Raw genomic sequence first — 25,969 nt, forward strand, 5'->3', positions numbered from 1 at the left:
ATTTGATGATTTTCCTGACACTCTACTTTTAAAAGACACGAGATGTGAAACGCTCAGCTTTTATTTAAAAATGCTTCTGGCCCTCATAATTGTGAAAAAAAGCTTTGACGACCTTAGTAACTAGACCACAAATAATCTGTTTGTTTTTCTAAAGCCTCATGATTTTAAAGTCAATCTCCTGGTGTTGGGGGTCTAACCAAGGCTGTGTCCCCTGTAACCGTCTAAGGTTATGCCAAGCTAGTACTGCCCGGGAATCGGAGGCTTTGAAATACCCGACAGGGGGTGGGAGTGGGACCCACCGCCCCTTGGAGTTAACGAGACGTGTGGCGAGAGCACGAGGCTCCCCGCCCTTCCCCGGCTCCACTAGCCCCGCCCCTCGCCGCTGCGGCTGTCGCTGCAGGTGGCAGGCGCCAGGCACAGTCAGCGGAAGAGGCTCGTACCAGGCCCCGCCCCAGCCGTCACTGAGGTGCGCCCGGATCTCGTTTAGGCGTTCACCTGGAGGCGGATGGATACGTGGGTGGTTTATACTCCACCCCTAATTTAAACACACTGGAGGATCTTTTTGAGCTCAGTGAAATCGTAGATGTTCCAAGCGTCTCGGGAATCGCACCAGGCAATCTCGTGGTGAAGAGGCACCTGGACTATAGTGTTCCAGGCTGGGGACTATTTTCTATGCTGTGCTGGACGCGTTACTTGGGAAAGGAGGGCTTGGAGGCGGATGTAGCTGCAAGTAGTTCCGGTTGAGGAAGTCTGTCTGCAGCCGGCTGCCGGTGCCTGGTTGCGTGACGGTCGGAGCGGAGCGTGGCGCTGCCGGTCCCAGCTGTGCCAGCGCGTCGGGAGCCGCCGCCGCCATGTCGACCCGCTCGTGCCGGGAGAAGGCGCAGAAGCAGAACGAGCAGCACCAGGCCATCCTGGCCAAGCTGCTGCGGGAGGAGGACAACAAGTACTGCGCCGACTGCGAGGCCAAGGGTACGGCCGGGCGGGCGGGGTCGCGGGCTCCGGGGTGAGGTGGACCCTGGGCGGGGAAGGCGGTCGGTGGAGCGAGGGGCCGGGGTGGCTCCCTGCGGGGGAGGGAGGGAGGTCGGGCAGGGCCCCGGGCAGAAGGCAGCGGCAGGGGAGCTCCGTGCTGGGCCGGCGGGCCCAGGGCAGCTGTATGGGGGCAGGTCTCGTTATCGGCCCTTCCCGGGGCCCGAAGGAGGAGTCCGGCTGGCGAGCGGGCTTTGCTCGGGGAGGGCCGAGTGGCCCGGCTGGCCGAAGTGCCGGGTGAGGCCGGTGCTGTCTGTGTGCCGTGATCCTGTGAAGGCTGCAAACGCTCCCGGGGTTCCTGGTTCGCGGGAGAGGCGGCCAGGATCCGCCCGTGCTCATGACTGATTTGAAGTTCTTGTGGGATGTGGGCCTGTGAGTACACTGGGCCCAAATTGCTTCTTGCAAATAAGCTGCGGTGAGGAAAAGGGCTGGGATTTGAACAGTTACAGTAAAAAAACAGTTGGGAGGTTGATGCAAATCGAGCATCCTTTCATTTAATTGTAAAATAACTTGTTTCCATCTGGGAGGTATTTTGATGATGCCAAAATCAGGAAAACGTCCCTTGGGTTTTTATGTAGTCTCTGACCTAGACCTTTCTTGAAGTTTCCCTGTTGCCCTTGCTTTTTAATGGACAGAAGTGAATCCTGTTTCAGTGGGCTGGTAGTTGGTCAGTGTACAGCGTCAGGAAGCTACCTCTTTAACATTTGGTACAGACACTGTATTACTTGAGGTGAATGTTGCAACACTAGAGTAAGGTGATATATTTTTTAAAAAAGTAATAGCTTAATTGCCTAAATGCTGTAAATACTGAATATTTAAGGTCTATTGTGTGTAAGGCTAATCTTCATTAACAACATATTTTGCAGTATTGGTTTGAATGATGTGATGAGTGAAATGTAAGAATTATTAGACCATGGTCAGACTTAAAACAGGGAAATTGTTTTGTCCAAAAGTGACAGACTGCATACTTTATTTTTAATCTTGTATCATATTTTTAAAAATGTAAAAATATTTATATAGTAGGTAATATAATAAAAGGCATACAATAATATATTAATGCATACAAGCACTTTTGGTGATTACCTTGTTTGAACAAATGTGATGATAGTCCTCTTTTTGTATTAGCTGAATAATCAACTGCTCCATTGTGACAGCCATAACTATGTTGGTCAGGACAGGGGCCCACTGGTCACCTCCAAAGATGAAGTGTGAGACTTTGCAGTTTGAGCTAGAAGACTAGTTTCGATAGACAAGAGCTCTGTCAGAGTTATCTTTTGTGGATTAGCCATGGGTAGGGGAGAAAGGGAGAAATACTTAAGCACGCACCAAACTCTGCATTATTTAGGCTTTTCTAGACAAGTATCACATTAAACTGCACAGCATGTAGTATAAAGAAATCCCAGTCTTAACAGGAAATAGCTTTTATGGAAACATAGAACGAGTGATGGAAAAGACCTAAGTCATCTAATTCTCCTTTCCAGTGCATGGTTGTTCCCTGTTATGTACTTGTTAGTGTTCTGTCAGTAATTTTCAGCAAGCTATGACCATTTTCTGGCTATTGTCTTCCACCCTGAACCCCCCCCCCCATTTCCAATAAAAAAAATTTCTGGCCTCAGGCCTTTGATCAGAGCCACATGGGTAGCTTTTTGTTTCTTACATTTTTTTCAGAAGAATTGTGGTATGTTTGTGACTCTCTGCACGCCATATTTACCATGGTGATGTCATTATATGTTTTGTGCAAAGTATGCCTTGCAAGGTGTCATTCTAAAAGTCTTGATCAACTAAACGTTAATATCTCATTGACTTGTACGTGCTGTCTTTGTATGTGAAGTTATGAAGTTTTGCTATGTACATGTTACTGAAAGATGATGATGTCATATGTTTTCTCCCCCACTTGGAGCTTTTGGGTTCCAAGATGGGGACCTGCATGAGCTCCTCTAAACTAATCCTAGTCTAGATCTGGTCCTGCTACCACCAGTTACGTTTAAAGTGGATAACACACGGCCTGTTCCCCCCCAAAACTCTCCCTGGGGAACACAGATTCAATCTCCCTGAATCTCAACACAAAGGGAAGCAGCCCACTTCCCCCCTCCCTCTCTCTCCTAGCCTACTCCGGAGAGAGAGACACCGATTCAACTCCGTGAATCAAACCCAGGAGGAACTCACTCTTCCCCCCTCCCCTTCCCCTGAATTTCCACACGAGAAGGAATTAACTAAGTCCAAAGAAAAGAATTTATTAAAAGAACAAAAAGAAAGTACACTATCTCTGTAATACCAGGATGGAACAATACACAGAGTCTAACCTATAAACCTGGAGAGAATTCCCCCTCCCCCTTTCTTTCTCAGTAAAAGCAAAGTAACAGCAATAGAAATAGAAATGCCTGAGTGAATGCTTTGCAAACAGGGGCTGTTAACAGGGAGTTTCGCAAGGGAGTTCTCCAGGTGAAGGAGGAGCTAATACAGCATCTGTGGGGTAAGTGACTGTCTGTAGTGTGTGTGTGTTTGTGTTTGGGGGTTACTTGGTGTGTGCTGAGCTTGTGTTTGTCAGTCTGTTTGTTTGGTTGGCTGAGGGACCGTGTGCTCTGGCTGGCAGTTGGAGGCAGGTTTGAAAGCTCGAAGCCTCTGGTAATTGGCTGAGCCTTAATCAGTGGGCGGGGCATTCACTCAGGCCAGGGCTTTATAAAGCCGCGCACAAGCGACCAGGGAGCTTTGCGGCAAGGGAGTTTAGAAGGGGAGTGGGAAGGGAGTGGGAGCCCCTCGCCAGCCCTAACCCCTTCCCCGTGGCCCCCCCCTAAAACCTATAAACAGAACCACATTCCAAAACTACTTTCCGTAAACCACCCTTTCACTAACTAGGAGACAATGCAGGCAGAAGCCCAGCAGCAGAGTGGGGGCTATCCAGTTTATTGCACTGACTGTCGCATGTATGATTACCCGCCCTGTGGGCGGGTGGCGTATGTGTGCAGTCGGTGCAAGGAGCTCCTGGCCCTCAGACCATGTACGGACTTTGGAGGCCAGGGTGGCGGAACTGGAGGAGCTGAGAGAGGCAGAGAGGTATGTCGATGAGGCTTTCCGGGACACTGTAGAATTGTCCCACCTCCGCTTAGACAGCTCCTGTGCTGTTGAGGAGGAAGAAGGGCCCAGGGAAGTAGAGCAGTCAATGGGAGCAGAGGGAAACCTTCCCGTAGTTGGGACCCTTCTTCCAGATGGTGCTGGGGTTGCCTCTCGCACTGAGGTTGCCTCTCTGGGGGAGGGAACTCCAGTTTCTAGGAAAAGGCAGGTGTTAGTAATGGGAGATTCGATTATTAGAAATGTAGATAGCTGGGTCTGTGATGACCGGGAGAACCGTATGGTGACTTGCCTGCCTGGTGCGAAGGTTGCGGATCTCTCGAGGCATCTAGATAGACTTATGTGTAGTGCTGGGGAGGAGCCGGTGGTCATGGTACATGTAGGTACCAATGACATAGGGAAGGGTAGGAGAGATGTCCTGGAAGCCAAATTTAGGCTGCTAGGGAAGAGATTGAAATCCAGGACTTCTATGGTGGCATTTTCAGAAATGCTCCCAGTTCCACGCGCAGGGCCAGGTAGGCAGGCAGAGCTTCAGAGTCTCAATGCGTGGATGAGACGATGGTGTAGAGAGGAGGGGTTCACGTTCATTAGGAACTGGGGAAACTTCTGGGATGGGAGGAGCCTATACAGGAGAGATGGGCTCCACCTAAACCAAAGTGGAACCAGACTGCTGGCACTAAACATTAAAAAGGTTGTAGAGCAGTTTTTAAACTAGGAGATGGGGGGGAAAGCCGACTGCTGCAGAGGAGCGTGTGGATCGGACACAGACTTCTCTTAGGGGAGAGTCTGATGATAGAGAATCTCCAGGTTATAGTCAGGAGCAGAGGAATGAGAAGTATAATGTAAGGGCCGGATCAGATGATAAACAGTCACATAAAAAAGAATCTGGCACATCAGAAAAAGGCAGGCTAATAAACAGGGACAAGTTTTTAAGTGCTTGTACACAAATGCCAGAAGTCTAAATAATAAGATGGGTGAACTAGAGTGCCTTGTGATAAAGGAGGATATAGATATAATAGGCATCACAGAAACCTGGTGGACTGAGACCAATCAATGGGACACAATCATTCCGGGGTACAAAATATATCGGAAGGACAGAACAGGCCATGCAGGGGGAGGAGTGGCACTATATGTTAAAGAAAGTGTAGATTCAAATGAAGTAAAAATCTTAAGCGAATCCACAGGTTTCATAGAGTCTCTATGGATAGAAATTTCATGCTCTAGTAAAAATATAACAGTAGGGATCTATTATCGACCACCTGACCAGGACAGTAATAGTGATGATGAAATGCTAAGGGAAATTAGAGAGGATATCAAAATTAAGAACCCAATAATAGTGGGGGATTTCAATTATCCCCATATTGATTGGGAACATTTCACTTCAGGACGAAATGCAGAGATAAAATTTCTCGGTACTTTAAATGACTGCTTCATGGAGCAGCTGGTACGGGAACCCACAAGGGGAGAGGCGACTCTAGATTTAATCTTGAGTGGAGCGCAGGAGCTGGTCCAAGGGGTAACTATAGCAGGACCGCTTGGAAATAGTGACCATAATACAATAGCATTCAACATCCCTGTGGTGGGAAGAACATCTCAACTGCCCAACACTGTGGCCTTTAATTTCAAAAGGGGGAACTATACAAAAATGAGGGGGTTAGTTAGACAAAAGTTAAAAGGTACAGTGACTAAAGTGAAATCCCTGCAAGTTGCGTGGGCCCTTTTTAAAGACGCCATAATAGAGGCCCAACTTCAATGTATACCCCCAAATTAAGAAAAACGGTAAAAGAACTAAAAAAGAGCCACCGTGGCTTAACAACCATGTAAAAGAAGCAGTGAGAGATAAAGACTTCCTTTAAAAAGTGGAAGTCAAATCCCAGTGAGGCAAATAGAAAGGAGCACAAACACTGCCAACTTCAGTGCAAGAGTGTAATAAGAAAAGCCAAAGAGGAGTTTGAAGAACGGCTAGCCAAAAACTCCAAAGATGATAACAAAATGTTTTTTAAGTACATCAGAAGCAGGAAGCCTGCTAAACAACCAGTGGGGCCCCTTGACGATGAAAATTCAAAAGGAGCGCTTAAAGATGATAGTCATTGTGGAGAAACTAAATGGATTCTTTGCTTCAGTCTTCACGGCTGAGGATGTTAGGGAGATTCCCAAACCTGAGCTGGCTTTTGTAGGTGACAAATCTGAGGAACTGTCACAGATTGAAGTGTCACTAGAGGAGGTTTTGGAATTAATTGATAAACTCAACATTAACAAGTCACCGGGACCAGATGGCATTCACCCAAGAGTTCTGAAAGAACTCAAATGTGAAGTTGCGGAACTATTAACCAAGGTTTGTAACCTGTCCTTTAAATCGGCTTCGGTACCCAATGACTGGAAGTTAGCTAATGTAACGCCAATATTTAAAAAGGGCTCTAGGGGTGATCCTGGCAATTACAGACCGGTAAGTCTAACGTCGGTACCGGGCAAATTAGTTGAAACAATAGTAAAGAATAAAATTGTCAGACACATAGAAAAACATAAACTCTTGAGCAATAGTCAACATGGTTTCTGTAAAGGGAAATCGTGTCTTACTAATCTATTAGAGTTCTTTGAAGGGGTCAACAAACATGTGGACAAGGGGGATCCGGTGGACATATATAAATCCATGGTACGCCCACATCTCGAATACTGTGTACAGATGTGGTCTCCTCACCTCAAAAAAGATATTCTAGCACTAGAAAAGGTTCAGAAAAGAGCAACTAAAATGATTAGGGGTTTAGAGAGGGTCCCATATGAGGAAAGATTAAAGAGGCTAGGACTCTTCAGTTTGGAAAAGAGGAGACTAAGGGGGGACATGATAGAGGTATATAAAGTCATGAGTGATGTTGAGAAAGTGGATAAGGAAAAGTTATTTACTTATTCCCATAATACAAGAACTAGGGGTCATCAAATGAAATTAATAGGCAGCAGGTTTAAAACAAATAAAAGGAAGTTCTTCACGCAGCGCACAGTCAACTTGTGGAACTCCTTACCTGAGGAGGTTGTGAAGGCTAGGACTATAACAATGTTTAAAAGGGGACTGGATAAATTCATGGTGGCTAAGTCCATAAATGGCTATTAGCCAGGATGGGTAAGAATGGTGTCCCTAGCCTCTGTTCGTCAGAGGATGGAGATGGATGGCAGGAGAGAGATCACTTGATCATTGCCTGTTAGGTTCACTCCCTCAGGGGCACCTGGCATTGGCCACTGTCGGTAGACAGATACTGGGCTAGATGGACCTTTGGTCTGACCCGGTACGGCCTTTCTTATGTTCTTATGTTAAATAAAGAGATTCCTTCAGCAAAACACACAATTGCAAAATGTAGAAATAAACTTATAATACTAGTACGCCTTTCTAATACTCACTAGACTGAATAGATGAAAAGTACTGCAGAAACCTGGGAGGACTTGATTAAGATGTCTGGACTCCCTTAACTCCCAAGAGAGACTCAACTCAAAACAAAGAACACAGAAAAAAACTTTCCTCCACAGAGATTTGAAATTATCTTGTCCCTGATTGGTCCTCTGGTCAGGTGTTCCTCAGGTACTGCTTGTTAACTCTTTACAGGTAAAAGAGACCTTAACCCTTAACTAACTGTTTATGACAGATGTAAAGACCCACAACTAGCCTTTCAGGTACAAGAGAGAAGAAGCTAGCTAGACTGTGCTAATGGACCAAAAAAGAGCTTGTCCTTCCCTGGGGACTCCTCAGACAGCCTGTGCTATGACTCAGCAAGGCATGCAAGGGAATGTGACCAGATCACATGATACTTAATGTCATTTTGGTACCTGTACTTGTCTACAAACTGGGCTGGGAACTTGGCTTGGAACAAAGGGGTTCCCGCCATATGGAAAAACTATACAAGGGGGGAGTGACTTTCTGACTAGGACTTGCTCCCTTACAAGACAACACCTGGAAACACTGGAGAAACAAAGACTAATCTAGGGAAGAAGGGTCCCTGCGGGAAAGAAGAAAGACCTGTGTAAAGAGGCTAAAACCTGCTTGTATCAGTCAGAATGAGATATTGCTGCTTCAAATCCTATCCAGTTTGAGACTTAGATTGCAATTTTGTTTGTTTGCTAGGTAATCTACTTTGATCTGTTTGCTATCAATTAAAATCTCCCTTTCTGTAGTTAATAAACCTGTTTTGTGTTAACCATGTTATTGAGTGAAGTGTTAGGGAATCTTCGCTTTGTTAACAAAGGCTTGTGCATATCTCCCTTGCATTGAGGGGGAAAGCCGACTATTTAATGAGCAGACTCCTGCGCAGTGCAAGATGGTATAATTCTGGGTTTATACTCCAGTAGCAGTGCAAGGCTGCGGAGCTGGGAAATTGGCTGGTACCTTTATTGGTCTATAAGTGGCTTAGGTAAAGCACTCAGGTGACTTAGTTGGGTATGTGGCACCACCTGCTGTTGGGTTGTATGATGACAGGCCTGGAGAGGCTGGCTACGTCTCATCATCAGAGTAGTGTGAGAGAGATCAACCCAGCTGAATTGTTAGTGGACACAGAGGTTCAAACAGATCCCAGACTGCACCTTAGGGCTACAACCAATCTCCATGTTGTGCTTGTTAGTATTCACTGTCTCCTTTAATGCTTAGCACCTAAATGACTCTTACATTTTCTAAACTCTGTGTAAATTAATGTCTCATAACCACCATAATGTAGATTTCTTAGAGCTCCAGAATTTGATTACTTGAAATCTTATACTTTTGTACTTTGACTTGGTCTTCATCAAGCACTGCTCTCTCTAATCTCAGCTGAGTTCCTCTTCTTCGATAATCATCTTGTCTCTTTCAGTTACCTATCATACCACCACCATGCCCTCGCACTTAGTCTCAGTCCATCTGCTCTCGGCTCTCTCTTCTCTTCCATTAATAGGGCTGGTGATTCTGTGTATGCTTTGCTCTCTCTTCTTCCCCTCCTCCCCCCGACTCTTTGGTGCCTACCTTAGATTGCAAGGTCCATGCTGCCAACCTGCAGCCCTGATGCACCCTTAATATCTGTTTCCTTCTCTCCTGCTCTTGCAGTGCAGAAATCTCATGACCAGGCTGACCTTCTCCACCACAAATTTATTCTCTCCTGTTTCAATTCTGTCATCTTCCTAGCTAAACAGCTCTGGGTCTCAAGTTAAATGAATCCCGTACTTGCAATTCTGGTACTGAATCACCACCTTGGGCTCACCGGACCTCCTCTCTCTCTTCACAGAAGCTTGCAGATTTCTTCCAAGAGAAAATTGACAAAATACAAGATGATCTTCTCCCTTGGCTTGGCCTTCTCTCTTCCCTTCCCTCCTACAACTTTCTTCTCCCTGTCACAGTTGCAGAACTTTCTAATGTACTCGCTTCCTCTAATCCTTCCACTAGCCCCAGTGACCCCATCCCAGTGGAACCCTGTTTATTCAATCTAATTGGGACCAGGGCTAGATCAGATAATCAGGAGAATTCACAAAGAGTTTTCTATCCCTTATTTCAAGATGGGGGTAGGGTGGCTTCAGCCCTGGGCGGCTGGTGGTTTGTGTTAATATGGAGAGCTGGATAATGGAAGCTCAGATAAACGGGGTTCTACTGTATATCAGTAAAACATTGTGTTCAACTGATACCTATATATATTGTGGCTAGGGAAATTAAAGTTCAGCATTTCATTTCAGTTGCAGAAAAATGCAGATTTTTATATTTTATCAGAGAATTTAATTTTTTTTTAAATCATGGAAAAATTATCAGCAAGGATCCTAGTTATCATTGGTGTACAACGGCTGTCTCTTAGAGTCTTTAATATAAAGAGAGAGAAAATCTAGCACTTCCCTTAGTAAGTTGTTCCAGTGGCTAATTACATTAACTGTTACAATTTGCAATGTGTATTTTTCCAGTTTGCATCTATCTTCATTTTTACATCTTGTTATCTTTGTTTACTGGATTATAGACCCCTAATATCAGAAATCTTCTACTCATGTAGGTACTTAGACTGCAGGTACTTCTTAACTTTCAAGTAGGTCATGATGTCTGGTACCATGTTCCTCTTCTTTATATTCTGAATAAATTCTCTGGCAAGAACTCAATCCATAGTGGTTTCTCTTGTAGTTGAGATATGTATATCCAGATGTAAATTCAACTTGTCACTGCTAAAATAATGGAAAATAAGTATCAAGTTCCCCACTACTGGTTTCTCCTGTCCACAAGAAGATTATACAGTCTAAAAGCATATCTAAAGACAGCATGATATCACTTCTGTGATCAGAGGCTATTTTACTTAAGCAGAAGTCACTTGCAGTGTAGGATGAATCTAAAACTCTTCACACCTTAAGTTGGCTTCCCAATCTTTGCTAATGTATGGCACCAGGATGCTCTATGATCCCTTGCATTAACCATGACCTAGTCTTCTTTCCATGTACCTGATGTGATTGTTTAGATCTAATCTTCTGTGGCTGAATAGTAGGAATTATACAGTGTTCTGTAGGATATCTCTTACCATTTTTGTGTTGTTTTTTTTAAAGCCCCGCACATGGGACATGCCATTGTGATGATTTTAGCATGACCATGTCTTCTAAACTGATCAAAAACTACTTTTTAGGAGGGCCATGAGACTCTTGGGTCTGAAAAGCTTTTCATGCTTTCCTACGAATCAGCAGACGTGAACTGTACCTGAGTTTTGAAATGATTCTTGTCATTCTTTACTGCTATTTATAGTGTTCATAATAGCAGCCACTTCCTGCAGCTCCATTGGCTGGGAACAGCAAACTGCGGACACTGGGAGCTGAGGGGCTCCGTGCCTGTGAATGCTCCAGGTAAACAAAACATCCAGGCCCGCTAGCAGCTTACCTGATGGGCCAGGAGCCAAAGTTTGCCAACCCCTAAAATATAGGGTCAGCTTATGAAAGGGTCATACAGTTTTTGCTATTTTTACCTAACCATCTTGGGGGGTCGGCTTATAAACAAATGGGCTAATGAACGAGTATATATGGTAATCAAGTTCTTACCTTTTTTGGAGATTCTACAGCTATGATCTTCTACACAATGCTCTTGTGGGCAAAATCTCCCAAACAATGGTGGTCTTTTCCTTCAGACACGCTTTCAGTGCCTCGCCTATTTCTGAAGGGACAGCTCCCACTAGTCAAAATGAAAATACTAAAAATACAAAATTAAAACAAACAGTGCAACATCTAAATTCACTTCTGAATACAATATTTTGCAATATAAAATTTCATCAAATACATTAATTTGAGGATCCTCCCAGCAACTCAAGATGTATCTCTGCTGACTCCTGAGGTTGGGTGGAAGAATCAGGAAATTGACATCTGCAAAACTTCTTCCGTTTCAGCGGTAGAAGTAATTGGTGGTAAAAGCAAGCTTTTATTCTGTATGGGGACCAGCCTGTACAAGAGGACACAGCGCACACTTGGCCAGTGAATTACACAACCAATTGTGAGACTGCACTAGAATGTTGGGTATTTTGATTTCTGGATTTTATTCCTGGTTCTGGAAGCAGAGTTTGGTCAAATGGATAGGTGGTGCACTACCAAGCATATAATTTGGTATATTCCTTCCTTCTGAAAGGCAGTGTGTGTATTCAAATGGATGAGACTTGGGTAAGTTTAGATACTGGGGGGTTATTCTGAGCTCATCCTGAAGTGACCTTTTGCAAATTATCCGTTATCATTCCCCTAATGTACAGATAAGTAGTTCCCCAAAGCTAAGAGTATTAAGCCTTTGTTAATAAGAGTCCCGAAGTGCAGAGGAAGATTAACAGCAGTCGTAAGAGCTGGGACTTGAAGGCTTGTGCTTTCCTGGCTTGCAGTTCAGTGCAACTTCCCCTAAGCTGCACAGTGTGCATGTGTGTGTTCACTCATAGTTCTGGATTCAAAATTATGTTAAACAAGTTAAAATTGAGTACGGTACATATCCTTAACATAAAAGTAAAAACATTAGAGATGTGGTAGCTATCTCAAAAACAAACATGACAAGTCAGGAAATTCAGTGGGAAGGTTACACTTTAAAGAAATCCAAATAAGTTAAGGTGTGGAAATGCACATTGACGGCTCCCATACAACCATAATTCTGTCTTGTGGGTTGGCAGTTTCTTGGAAAAACTAGTTTAGGATAGGGTGCTGGTAAATATTGTCTTAAACTAGGAAAATCAAAATCATTCCTAGAATATATTAATGAAAATCAAAATCATTCCTAGAATATATTAATGAAAAGTACTGGAAAATATTTAGCATTTTAATGCTAATTTTGCAGTCATATAGTCTGTTTAACTTTTAATTAAAGGAAATAAAATTTTAAAAAGCCTGAACTTAAAGCTGTATGCTAATACTTTGGCTACCTGAAACAGAAACTGGAACTTCTGAATCTGGGAATTCCCTTTTGTTGTTTAGCAAATAAAATTACATGTTTTCTAAGCAAGGGGAATTCTCAGATTCAGAAGTTTCAGTTGCGATTTTAGGTAAACTGCCTAACTGTCCAGTCTGTTACTCTGTTGATCTGGCTGTGTGGGGAGGGCAACTGAACTCAGTGAGTAGAGGGACTTAAGTCAAAATATTTCTAAATGAACAGAGAAAGACGACCACTTGACCCAATTCATGGCTGACTTATTTTTTTTAAGAAAGTTAATGAAGACAACAAAGAGTCTTAAATGCAGAAATTGCAAAAGTACAAAAGAGATTTAATGAGGCAGTTACTCCTGTACCAACCTCCTTCATCCAAAATACTCAGGAAAAAAATGGTCAGCTGAACAAGAAGAAATTGTAAGGCAGTGGTTGCTCAGCAAAGATCTAGATTTTTTTTTTTTTTGCTGTATTTACTTGTATTTAAAGTAGAAGGCACTCTAAATCCAATATTTCATCTTGAAGGAAAGTTTCCCATGTAACATGGTAGAAAAATCCAAAGAATGTTGATATTCCCTCTGGCTTCATAGAACTGTTCGTGCAGTTGCACCAATGGCCAGCACGTTCAGCAAGCATAGACTGAATCTTTTCAAACTTTGGATACATTCACTCAGTACAGGAATAGGCTTCGTCTATCCACTGCATGAAAGTTGGTTTTCTGCTACAGAAGACTGTGTGGTCAGTTGGACCTGCATTGGTAGTCTGCAATGCTGTATGCTTCTGATACATTAATCAATCAGTCCTACAACTCTGCATTGTCATTTTAAATCAATGATGTTTTTTGACTTTTGTTAATATATTGAAATGAGTCATGATTAAGGCCAAACCTAATTCATGATATTGTGGAAATTACAGCCCCCACAATATTAGGCTTTCACATTTTGTCGGCTGCGTGGGGCTGACAGCGGGAGCCCTAGCGGACGGGTCCCGCTGTCAGTGCCGTGCATGGTAGGGCTCCCGCTGTTAGCCCAGCGCATTAATGACTGTAATATAGTTGCAGCCAAATGTCTGGTTATATTCTCTTCTCTCTTCCCCCCCCCTTCCCCCCCCCCCCCCCGGCAAAAAAAAAAAAGGCATTCGGTGTTTATTTTGTTCCAGCAAATTTTTCTTAAATAGGCCTTCTCTGTCTTTCCAAATTACCACAATTAATAAAGGTCCATTATTACTTTTCCATGTTTTTCTAGGTCTTGTGCACAACTCAGCTGCAATTATTTGACAAACATCCCGTAATTCAAGTAGGGCCTTAGGATGTACAATTTCCTTAAGAAAATACTGAATCAAAATGCATACAGACATTGATGGTCAGTATTATAATTACATATATTAGTATTACACCCACTGCAGTTTTACTTTTGATTTGTATAGCCCTATGTTAATCTCTGAATCTACTGCCCTATGTACCTACAATTTGAATATATAACTAAAACTAAATATAATGTAGTAAGCATTAAATAGTTTTTAAAATAGAGCATGCCTTAAACTTGGACTAATTAGTTTTTCTTGGAGTGATTAATGATTTTACCTGGTAAAACCACCTCTAGTACATACCATGCTATCCTAGGATGTCATAAAATACTTTAATATTAGTTCAGAATTGTTCCAGATTAGTCTAAAGACATCAGGTTTTCTGCCATGGTGTCACCATCATTCTCTTTTGGAACAATAGGAAGAAACGGCTGGTTTTGAAATAGGGCAGCTTTGCTAAAAGCAGTCTGTAGCTTTGCTGTCATTGAGAATAGGAGATGGCAACTACTTTGAAAGAGGGCAGTCTTGGAATTTTGTGTAGAAGAATGTTCAGCTTCATCTGAAGAAACATTCAGTTACAACAGCAATGAAGAATAACCATATAAAAATAATCCTTTTTTCAAAAAAAAAAAATCTTCAAATGAGGCCAGTGCCTGAAATTTCAATGAATGAAAACTATATAAACAGTTTGAAGTGTCTGCATTAAGATAACTTGGGTCAAAAAATGGTGATGTAGGATGCTAGATTTCTTACGGGAGCCATTTAAAAATTTTTTTAATTCAAACTAACGGACTTACTGTGGATACAGAGTGAATTTTCTAATAATTTGCTAAGTATTGTAGCTTTAGAAACATCTCAACTTTATATGTAACAAAATGGTTTAATTCCTGCTTTAAATGCAAAACTCAATTAAACTTTAACTGTAGAACTGTGATTGGTGCTTGTGTAATATATGTATACCATTTTCCTGAAGATGTGATAATGTGTGACCAGGCTGTCAAATGTCATGTAAGATGTGGCAGTTTTGAAGGTTTCGGCCAATTGGGCTGCCTGGGTAGAGACTGGAGGGCTCCAAACTCCCTCTGCTCTGTTTAGGGAACTTGAACAGTGTTACGGAGTTTGGCTGGATTGGCAGCAAAAAACACTTCTTGCTTTTTAGTCACTGTGGGGAGGAGTGGCAGCCACTCCCCCAGCATCTTAGTGCAGTGGGAGAGTTTGGCTCTGCTCATCTCAGCTCACCTTTTTTCCCATGACTCTGTACGAAACTCTACCCCACAGCATTTTAAGTTTTGGATATTTGGTGTAGTGTGTGAGTTGAAAGAAGGTATTTTGGTAAAGAATGTGATGGAAGGTGGAATTCTCTGCAGGAGGACAAAGTTAGGGTTGTTTGGGCATTGGCTGTGGTAGCAATAAGATGTGCCTGAGGATGGAGGAAAAAAGTGTATACTCTTGAGCCACCTAGCTTTTCACTTGTTTGCTGTTGTTGGTGTGTCATGTACATTGTGTGTTGCAGTCTTGATTGATTCACAACTAAATTTTGTACACTAGATGGGGTGGACTTTAGGAAGTGCAGCTGCTGACTGAAGATTTGATCAGTCAGCAGCTGCTTACATAACCTTTCTTTCATGCTCAGCTGCACAGAAGCCTTTTCATAGAAAGGTGAAATCTAACAGAAAAATGTAGCTTCTGACAGATTGTGTGCTTGGGCCATGATACTTGTGCGCACTGCGCATAAAGTTTATACATTGGCAACTCTTGGTGAAAATCTGCATATCAATACATTTTTTTTTTCCAAGTATGAATTTAGTCTGCAGGGGTGGGATTTACTTGCCAGCCCTAGTAAATGAAGTTCTCTGTTTACAGAATGGTAGCAGGACAGACCTCCATAAGAACTTAAGCAGTCATGGAATAAGAGAGAAGTCCTTTCATGGATCAGTAAATGGTTAAACAATAGGAAATAAAGGGTAGGCATAAGGCCACTTTTCAGAATGCAAAGTGGTAAATAGTAGGGTACTCCAAGGATCCATACTGGGATGTGTACTGTTCATCATATTCATAAATCTGGAAAAACAGGGTAAACAGTGAGGTGGCAGAGTTTGTGGATGATACTAAATTACTCGGATACTTAAGTCCAAAGCTAACTGAAGAGTTACAAAAGAATCTCACTACACCTGGTGGCTGGGCAACAAAATGGCCGATGAACTTCAGTGCTGGTAGGTGCAAAGCACATTGGAAAACATAATCCCAACTATACCTACAGATGATGAGCTCTAAATTAGCTGTTACTACTCGCATAAGATCTTGGAGTCATAGATAGTTTTGTGAATACATGTGCCCCGTGAGCCGTGGCAGTCAAACACGCTAACAATGTTAGGAACCACTAGGAAAAGGATAGATAACAGAACAGAAAATATCACCATGTCACTATATAAATTCATGGTACACCCACACCTTGAATACTGCATGTGGTTCTGGTTGCCTCATCTCAAGAAAGATATTAGAATTGGAATAAGTACAGAGAAGGGCAACAAAAATGATTAGGGGGATAGGGAGGAGAGATTAAAAAGGATAGGTCTGTTCAGCTTGGAAAACAAATGACCAAGGGAGGAGGATATGTTAGAGGTGGCGAAAGTGAATACAGAAGTGTTGTGTACCCCTTTGTCTTACAACACAAGAACCAGAGGTCACCCAATGAAATTAATAGGCAGCAGGCTTAAAACAAGGTATTACTTTACAGAACACACAGTGAACCTCTGGAACTCATTGCCAGGAGATGTTGTGAAGGCCAAAAGTATAACTGGGTTTAAAAAAGAATTAGATAAGTTCATGGAGGATAGGTCTATCAATGGCTATTGGTCAAGATGGTTAGGGTTGTGGCCCCATACTCCAGGCATCCCTAAACCTCTGATCTCCAAAAGCTGGGATTGGGCTACAGGGGATGGATTACTTTCTAATTGCCCTGTTCTCTTAATTCCCTCTGAAATGACTGGAACTGTCCACTGTTGGAAGACAGGATCTCTGTGCTATATGGTCCATTGGTCTGAGTCAGTAGTGCCAACCTACCCTTATGTTTTGCATTAGATCTACTCAGGATGCCGAATTGTACAATTGGTTTGTTTTTAAGATATTGGTTAACGGTGAGTGGCTGGACTACCAAGAAGAAATTTCAGCTTGAGCCCAGCTTCAAAAAAATTCATTTTTAAAAATTTATGAAGAGAACTCAAAGTACACTAGAAAAAAATTCAGTAGCATAAAAAAATCGTGTGGAACTTCAGTGGAAGACTTCATCTAATTTTAGAGACAAACCAGACGTGTGCCCCTTTAAATTCATTTTGTAATTTAGCCTGAACTGTGGAGCCACAACCAGTGGTCTCTCTAATCCAACATACAGAGTAAAACAGGAAAATATTACTGGTGGTTGAACATATTATAGTTAGGTTTCTTAGGCAAGTTCTTTGGCAGCTTTAACTGCAACTGCGACTCTGCTTGCTCAATTTAACTTTAGATGTTCACTACCTCAAAGCGGCAGCACAGCTCTAATCTTCGTTTATGATGGACATAATTGCTTATTCTTTCCTTGGCTTCTTAAATTCGTATAACTAAACTCCTCTAGAATGTGAAATAGCATCTTTCTCTTTCAAAACTGATGATTTGATTCTGATCCAATGGCACTCCGATAGCATTGGAGTTTGCTTTTACTCCAGTCTTTGGAGAAAAGTGTCATGGGGGTGGAAGGGCAGAATATCCCTGCAAGTGGTTCATTCTTTGCTGTCTCCCTTACAGCTCGCACCCAGTTTTCAGGTGAAGCTAAACTCTGTGCCAGAGAGGACCCTTATTTGTGTGTGTTTGTTGCAGCAGTGGCAAATCTGATATAGCTGCATCTGTGTTCCAGCAAATGTCTTTGGGGATAGGGAATCTTGTTTTTTTTGTCTCTTGATGCTCACGGACCGCTTTTGCCACTATACAAATTAGTTTTTTCCATCGTTTAATGTCTGTATTATTCTGAATTAATGCAGTCTGAATCAGTAAGGGAGGCGTATCTAATGGCTTGTTTTAAACTGTTCTTAGTTTAGCTTATGCTGACTCTTGGTTAACTAGCATTTTTTGAGATGGCACTGTTGTGTTTCAAGCTTCAGACCAAAATCCTAGCTTAAATTAGGGTGACCAGATGTCCCAATTTTATAGGGACAGTCCTGATATTTGGGGCAGTCCTGATATTTTGGGCTTTTTCTTATATAAACTCCTATTTACACATCCATGAGAATGATTAAAGGTTTAGAGAATGTGCTTTATAGTGATACTCAAGGAGCTCAATCTGTTTAGATTAACCAAATGAAGATTGTGGGGTGACTTGATCAGTCTATAAATACTTGGGGAACAAATATTTGACAATGGGCTCCTGAGTACAGCAGATCAGCTACCAGCTATTGGAGTGTAAGTTAGAAAAATGCAGTCTGGAATTTTTAACTGTTAAGGTAATTGACCATTGAGGCAATTTCCCCAAGGATTGTGGTGGATTCTCCATCACTAGTGATTTTTAAGTCAAGATTGGATGTTTTTCTAAGAGATATGCTCTAATTTATACAGGAACTAATTCAGGAAAGCCCCGTTGCCTGTGATAGGTCAGACTAGATAATCAGAAAGATCCATAGCCAAAAGGAACCAGTGAGTCTGAGGTGTTGGCTATAGGCTTTCTCCTAAAATTTCCATCAGTTACCACCAGTCCATTCTACTGCTGGTAGCAACTGTCAAAATGCTTGTGTAAACAAGCGACCTGTGGTCTTCCCATGGTGGGATCTTCACTTGGTCAGGTCTAGGTTATATGATGCTTGGGATGTTAGTGACTAGTTTGTCTACAGTAAAACTGTCACCATTGGTAGAGCAGAATTGGAGGTATTAATTTTGAAGACCTCTTTGGAAGAAGCTAGCATAGTTAAAGCTTTTAAGTATAGCTCTAACTTTACTGCTCAAGCAACTGACCATTAACCACCTTCCTGTAACCAGGGCCTGGCCCCAGCTCCTTCTCCAGAGGGAATACTTCAACAGGTGAAGAGGAATTTAATGAAAACACTTAAAATATTTGTTACTCAACATAGCCTTTGAATAGTATTATGTCTGGACTGCCTGTGCCTGCAGTGAGGATTTATAAACTATAGCACCAGAAACTTTGTTTTTCTCTTAAGCTCAGGTAGTATTGACAGTTATCCTAGAAGCAAAACCAAAAACTTGGAGTATTCAAATGAGCACAAATTCTCAGTTTAAGCTATAGCTCTTCTCAGTAGTTCCAGAGGACAGAGATATAGATGGTCCAAAGTGATGCTCAGTCACAGGCTGAGCTGGAAAATCATTGGTTTTGGTTGATGGTATTTATGAAGTCCTGTTGAAGTCCACCTCTGTTGCATGTGATTTTTCTCTTCCTTGCTCCAAGATGAAATGGACTATTTTTAGTATCTACTTTTGTATAGATTAGTATAATTGTTCACAGTGCTAAGTGTTGATATTAGCAAAAGCAAAGTCTAAGAAGTGTGCCTTGCAGTTGAAGCAGAAGGTGGATAAGGTGTGTGGTGTTTCTTAGTTCCTTTGGGAGATCATTCCACAACATCAAACTGAACTTTACTGTGTAGTACACATGTTCCAAGTATTTGTTTAGGGGCTTCCATACTAGTAATCTTTTGGCACTCATCTTTCTTCCTGGGGTTGCTTACTACTTCTAGTTCAGTGGCTCTCAACCTTTCCAGACTACTGTTCCCCTTTCAGGAATCTGATTTATCTTGCATACCCCAAGTTTCACCTTGCTTAAACTACTTGCTTACAAAATCAGACATAAAAATACAGAAGTATCAGCCCACTATTACTGAAAAATTGCTTACTTTCTCATTTTTTACCATATAATAAAATAAATCAACTGGAATATAAATATTGTACTTGTATTTCAGTGTAGAGTATATAGAGCAGTATAAACAAGTCGCTATATGAAATTTTAGTTTGTACTGACTTTGCTTGTGCTTTTTACGTAGCTGGTTGTAAAACTAGGCAGATATCTAGATGAGTTGATGTACCTATCCCCTGAAAGACTTCTGTGTACCCTGGTTGAGAACCACTGTTCTAGTTAATCATTAAGAACTATCCACTATCCCCTTAGAAGGAGACAAAATGGGTTTCCAGAAAGAGGCATTCTTCAAAGGTTACATTCACAGATAAATGCTGAGTCAGCATGTCATCTGAGGAAATGTTAAATATGGAAAGTGTTTCTGCTTTTACAAAGGCATTAGGAGTTCATGGCTGCTGAGCTGTGTTTTTTAGCTTGAAAGAGGTACTTTTTTCTTAAGCTTCTTCTAAACACCAGTATTATACGACCCCATGCAGCTATACTGGTATAGAAGTGCTTATACCGTGTAGCCTATTCCTGTATAGGGAATAAACACTGGAGAATAGCTAGTGTAACTGCATCCAGTTGTACTGGTGAGGGTTATACTGGTACAACTATTTGACTGACCAAAACGGTTTATACCAATACAAAATCTTGCGGTGTTAAACAACCAAATATACTTGACTGCATTCTTCTGTGTCCTCAGTAGAAAGGGTATTTGATGGGTGTTTGTAGGATTGGGTGCTGTTTGGCAAACTCATATCTTTTTGTCCCCTTAACGCTTAACCAAATACACAGCCTATAAAATTATTATTGTCTGTAGCGCTTCCTATATTTATTTTTCTGAAGATATTTAGAAAGATTGTTCATAAAAATTGTTTTAAAGAATAATCTTAAGTAACAGAAGATTCTTGAATGAAGCATAAATTGTGAGCGGGATAGTGTGTACACGTACCTGGGTGTGCAAAAGGAAAGACTTTTCCCCCCCAGTCAATGCTTCTGGCAGAAAATATTCTTAAAATCCTGTTATCATTTTTCAGGAGCCAGTTAGCAACCATTGTACAAGTGCTGGAAAAGATTATTCTAAAGCAGTGCTTCTCAACCTTTCCAGACTACTGTACCCCTTTCAGGAGGCTGATTTGTCTTGCATAGCCCCAAGTTTCACCTCACTTAAAAACTAGTTGCTTACATGTATTTTTGTTTGATTTTTGTCAGCATATTATTACTGAAAAATTGCTTACTGTCTCATTTTTACCATATAATTATAAAATAAATTGAAGTATAACTGTTGTACTTATGTTTCAGTGTATAGTATCTAGAGCATCATAAAACAAATTCTATGAAATTTTAGTTTGTACTGACTTTGTTAGTGCTTTTTATGTAGCCTGTTATAAAACGAGGCAAATATCTAGATGAGTTGATGTACCTGCCGGAAGACCTCTGCGTACCTCCAGGGGTACATGTACCTCTGGTTGAGAACCACTGCTCTAAAGTACGCTTGTAATCTGCATGCAACAAATTTACCGGACCACCAGGTGGCGCCAACTATCAAGTCAAAACAAATGAAAGTTGCCAATAAGAGGCCTATCTCATGCTTTGCTTTTGTATGGTATTAATCAGAATTTGGGAAGAGGAAGCAAGAGAAAATAAAAGGAATTTTTGGTTTACTGCTTCAAAGGGTAGGGAGGTGATAGCCAGGTTAAGTGTAGGAGTGAAAGGAGGAATTGTAGAATGATAGTAATTCTTGAACTTAATGGGCCAAACCTTTAATAATAGTCCAGGATAGCTTTTTAATTATAACGTAGCTTGGCAGAATTTTAGAAATTTTTTATAATATTGATTATTTTAAAGCATTTTTCTCTATTTTTATCAATTTAAATTATCACAGTTGTGGGATATTATTGGGGAGAAGACAATTTAATGTGTAGATATTAACATTGAAGCTTTATAATAATTCAGACATGAATTGTTAACATCCATGTCAAAATATGCAAAGTAAATATCCCTAAATTAAAATCTAAGTTCTCAAGCACCATTTTTCTTTCTTTCTTCCTCTGGAAGAGTGTGTGTGTGTGTGCGTGTGTGTGTCTGTGTACAGTACACACAGTGTACAGTGAAATAGATGCTTACTGACTTTTACTAATAAATATCTAATCCTTCCAAAGCCTAATTATAACTGCTTTTGAAATTGCTATAAACTAACTTCTCTGTTCCAATATGCACAGTATTTATAACTAGCAAGCTGCAACATTTTTTATGAATATTTAAAACCACCTATAAGAATATAAAAACAATCTAATTCTGAACTGCAGATACAGAAATATTCAGCATCCCATGTCTCTAATACAATCAAATCTATTTAAACCTAAAATCTTCTTGACAAGCAGCTTCTTCATTAGAATAAAAAACACACATTTCAGCAAGCCCACTTGCCTCTGTATTGCAGGGAGCTGGCAAGCTGTTTAAGTGTAGGGACAACAGAACAGCATCTCTGAGCAGCCAGAAATGGAAATGAAATTTTATATAACACTCATAGACTTGTAGGTCAGAAGGGACCATTATGATCATCTAGTAGTCGGACCTCCTGCACATTGCAGGCCACAGAACCTTACACAGCCACTCCAGTAATAGACCCCCTAACCTCTGAAGTCCTCAAATCATGATTTAAAGAGAATCCACCATTTCAACTAATGTAAACCTGCAAGTGACCTATGCCCCATGCTGCAGAAGAAGGCGAGTGGCTCAGCTGAAATAATGTAACTTGGGGACACTGTGGGAAAAGAATTTTTGGGAAGTCACGAGATGAGGAAAATGTAGAGTATATGGAGTCGAATAGCACTGTCATTCTCTGTCTGTGTATCTGCTTGCATTTGCTATTACCAAATTTGCTTTTGTGGCATCTCCTGGTGTGTAAATGAGTACTACTTTGATTTTGGTGGGATTTTTTTTCCTTATCCGTTTCACATTTTGTTGCCTTTCAATACTCCAAGTTTTCCTCTTTCCCTTCATTGATAGACCCCACTCTGTTCCATTGTTCCTTGCCAGTATTTACTGTTCCTTTCTCAGTTTTTTGACTTTGTGCTCTGGGAAGTGCTCTTTGTTTTGTGTTCAAACCTTGATCCCTTCTAACAGTATCTAACCATATCTGCTGCTTTGCTTGGTTATTTGTTTTGGATAGAGGTGTAAGTGGAAGGTTGATCAGAAGGAAGTACTATAACAGTGGACTAGTATTTGACCTGTGTAACGCTTTCATTCACATAAGTCGAGAGCTGGAGCACTGCTTCACACCTGCAGTATAGACAATGTTAACGGTAAGCTTTGGGTTCAAATATAATCTATATGCAATGATTCAATTTTTTTTACCCTCTGAATGATTTTTTTTTTTTTTTTAAATCATCAATCAGGGTAAACAGTGAGCAAATAGACTTTGTGCTTGGGCTGGTAAATGGTTGTGACAATCTTGCAAGGCTGGTTATATGGATAATGATTTTGTCTTTGATTAATCTGGTGCTGGAATGTCTGCAGAGTCAGACTGTGTCTATACTAAAAATGAATTAGTATAGTAATGTCAGTTAGGGGCATAATATTTTTGGCAATATTGTTGGCAAAAGCTGTTATGTAGATGCAGGTATGCCAGCATAAGTGCTTTTGCCAGCATAGTTTATTTTGCTATAAGGTATACTGGCAAAAGCATTCTTTTGCCTGTATAACTGGTCAGGCATGGGAAAGGCTGACTTGATACATAAATTAATCTCAATCTATTTTTTATAAAAAAAAAAAGATTCTAGACAATAGCAGAGCCAATGCAAGCACTTCCTTCTCAGTTAACATAACCTCTATCACCTGGATAATCCTCAGTAAGAGGTAAGAAACAGATGACTGAAATCTAATCCATAGATAAAATGTTTTCCCCTCCCTTTCTACATCATTTTTAAGAGCTACTACTCTGACCACAACCTCTGAATCTGCCTTCTGAACGTTAATATTGGTGGCATTTGCATATTTAGACTGAACGTTCTTCATGACTTCCGGTTTAAGGTGTGCCTTTCTGGAACAGACCAGAATGAGCACTAGTCTGTCAATTTTCAGAGTGCGATGCAAACACCATCTTTTCTTACTATCTATCTGTGGTAACAGGGAAGGATGGGGAGGAAGGGCATCAAATTTTCAAGCATTCAGACACCTAGGATGGCAAGAACAGAGTTTGATAGTTTTATGCTTCTCTTAAAATTACACTTTACATACACATGCTAGTGCTATATAAATACCTAAGTGACAGTTAAAAATGTCATAAATATGTGGACCTGTCCAAAATAACTAAATTGCATCAATATGCATTATTAAAAGTTATCTAGTACTCTATTCTAGATTAGTGGTGCATATGGAAGACAAGCCCATTTATGACTACAAGCACAAAAGGTTTTAAGAGGCAAATAAGTGAGATTAAAATTCAAATAGCTTTCATTCAAGAAAGTGAACACAAACATTAGAGTAATGTGCATTTCTGCAGTAAAATACCTGTCAACTTTTCACAATTGTAATAGCTGAATGTTCATAGCAAATAATAATTTAGACTTGAAATTTTTGATATTTCTGATCATGAAGAAAATGAGACATGTATAACCTCTGATTAAAGTAACTGAAATGAGAAAAAGGATGACTTGAACAATAGACTTCTGTTATCCTCAAATATGCTTTCATTGTTGAAATAAAAAGATCCTGATGTCTAGAATTTGCTGCTTGTATAACATGGGCTATTTGTTCAATAGTCCAAATTTAATTTTGAATATAATTCTGTTGGATAGTTAGCCCACATCACATATACTTTGAAATTCTTTGAATCTTCATGATTTTTAATTCATATTTGTTTTGTTTTATTAATAAGACAAGTGAAGACTTATGTAAGTGGTAGACTCTAAATTTTCCGATGAAATTAATAGTTTACGTTTGTGGTGTTTATGAATAGAAGTCACTCCTACAGATGAGGTATTTTGAATATAGTTTCTGATTTTGTTTGCCTTATGTGTTCTTTAAATAAAGTATTTTCTTCTGTTGTCGCAAAATTGGATTGAAAATATCAGTGACTATGTAATTGAGGTTTCAGAGTAGCAGCCGTGTTAGTCTGTATCCACAAAAAGAAGGTGGCACCTTAGAGACTAACAAATTTATTTCAGCATAAGCTTTCGTGGGCTGCAGCTTACTTCTTCAGATGCATAGAATGGAACACAGACAGAAGATATTTATACATACAGAGAACATGAAAAGATGGAAGTACCCATACCAACTAAGAGGTCAATAAATTGAGATGAGTTAGCAGCAGCAGGAAAAAAAACCTTTGAAGTGATAATCAAGATGACCCATAGATGGTCCGAGGAGAACTTAACATGGGGAAATAGATTCAGTTAGTGTAATGACCCAACCATTCCCAGTCTCTGTTTAAATCTAAGTTAATTGTATCTAATTTGCACATTAATTCGAGTTCAGCAGTCTCTCTTTGGAGTCTGTTTTTGAAGTTTTTTTTGTTGCAAAATTGCCACCTTCAAGTTTGTCACTGAGTGGTTAGAGAGGTTGAAGTGTTCTCCCACTGGTTTTTGACATCAGGAATCATAACATGGGTTCGACTGCAGAAGGGGGTTCGGGGGGCAGGCTCTGACCCAGCGTGCACCGGGGGCAGGGCAGGCTCCCTGCCTGCCTGCCCTGCCCCTGTGCCGCTCCAGGAAGTGACTGGAACGTGGGGGAGCAGGGGCACGGGGTGTGTGTGTTGCTGTTGCTTCAGGCACCGCCCCCAGCATCTCTCATTGGCCAGGAACAGGGAACCGCGGCCAATGGGAGCTGCTGGAGGCGGTGCCTGAAGCAACATCAACACACACGCCTGCGCCCCTCCTCCCTCAGGTTCTGTCTGCTTCTCGGAGCGGCGCAGGGCAGGCAGGCAGGGAGGGAGCCTGCCCTGCCTCCGGTGCATGTCGGGGTGGAGCCGCTCTAGGTAAACGCTGGGGGAGGGCGAGGGGGCTGTGAGGACCTCATGGGCCGCAGAAAATAACCTCACGGGCCGCCTGCTTCCTTCTCCTCTCCCATGCTGAGTAGGTGCCAGGATCATTGAGAGTACAACAGAGACTGTCTACTTCTCTCATCTCCATTGCCTGATACCAGTGTTTCCCTGACTGCCAAGTGGATCAGTTCCAGAGAGAGTTCTGCTCCACCTCAAGATGGAGCATGCTCAGATTCTTTCTGTGGGCAGTGCATGTACAGTCTTGGCAGCATGTAGGAGCTCTGTGAGGCACAAGCATGTGCAGTGCAGATAGAATATTTGGAGAATTTAGCTGCCAAACTTTAGCAAGTCTCTGAGCATGT

The 25,969-nt window shown here is 41.4% G+C and overlaps 1 protein-coding gene across 2 annotated transcripts in view; it reads left to right on the forward strand.

Moving 5' to 3' along the window:
• Positions 1-539: 539 nt before the first annotated feature.
• SMAP1 (small ArfGAP 1) overlaps positions 540-25,969 on the forward strand; it is a 231,098-nt gene continuing 205,668 nt past the window's right edge. Inside the window, exon 1 of one of the 2 annotated variants that reach the window (XM_045011790.1) lies at positions 540-969. In XM_045011790.1, the coding sequence (XP_044867725.1) occupies positions 852-969 (118 nt within the window). In that variant the 5' untranslated portion in view covers positions 540-851. The remainder of the gene's footprint in view (positions 970-25,969) is intronic. The other variant, XM_045011791.1, reaches the window with a different exon arrangement.

This window comes from Mauremys mutica, chromosome 3 (genome assembly GCF_020497125.1).
Source record: "Mauremys mutica isolate MM-2020 ecotype Southern chromosome 3, ASM2049712v1, whole genome shotgun sequence".
NCBI classification, from domain to species: Eukaryota; Metazoa; Chordata; order Testudines; family Geoemydidae; genus Mauremys; species Mauremys mutica.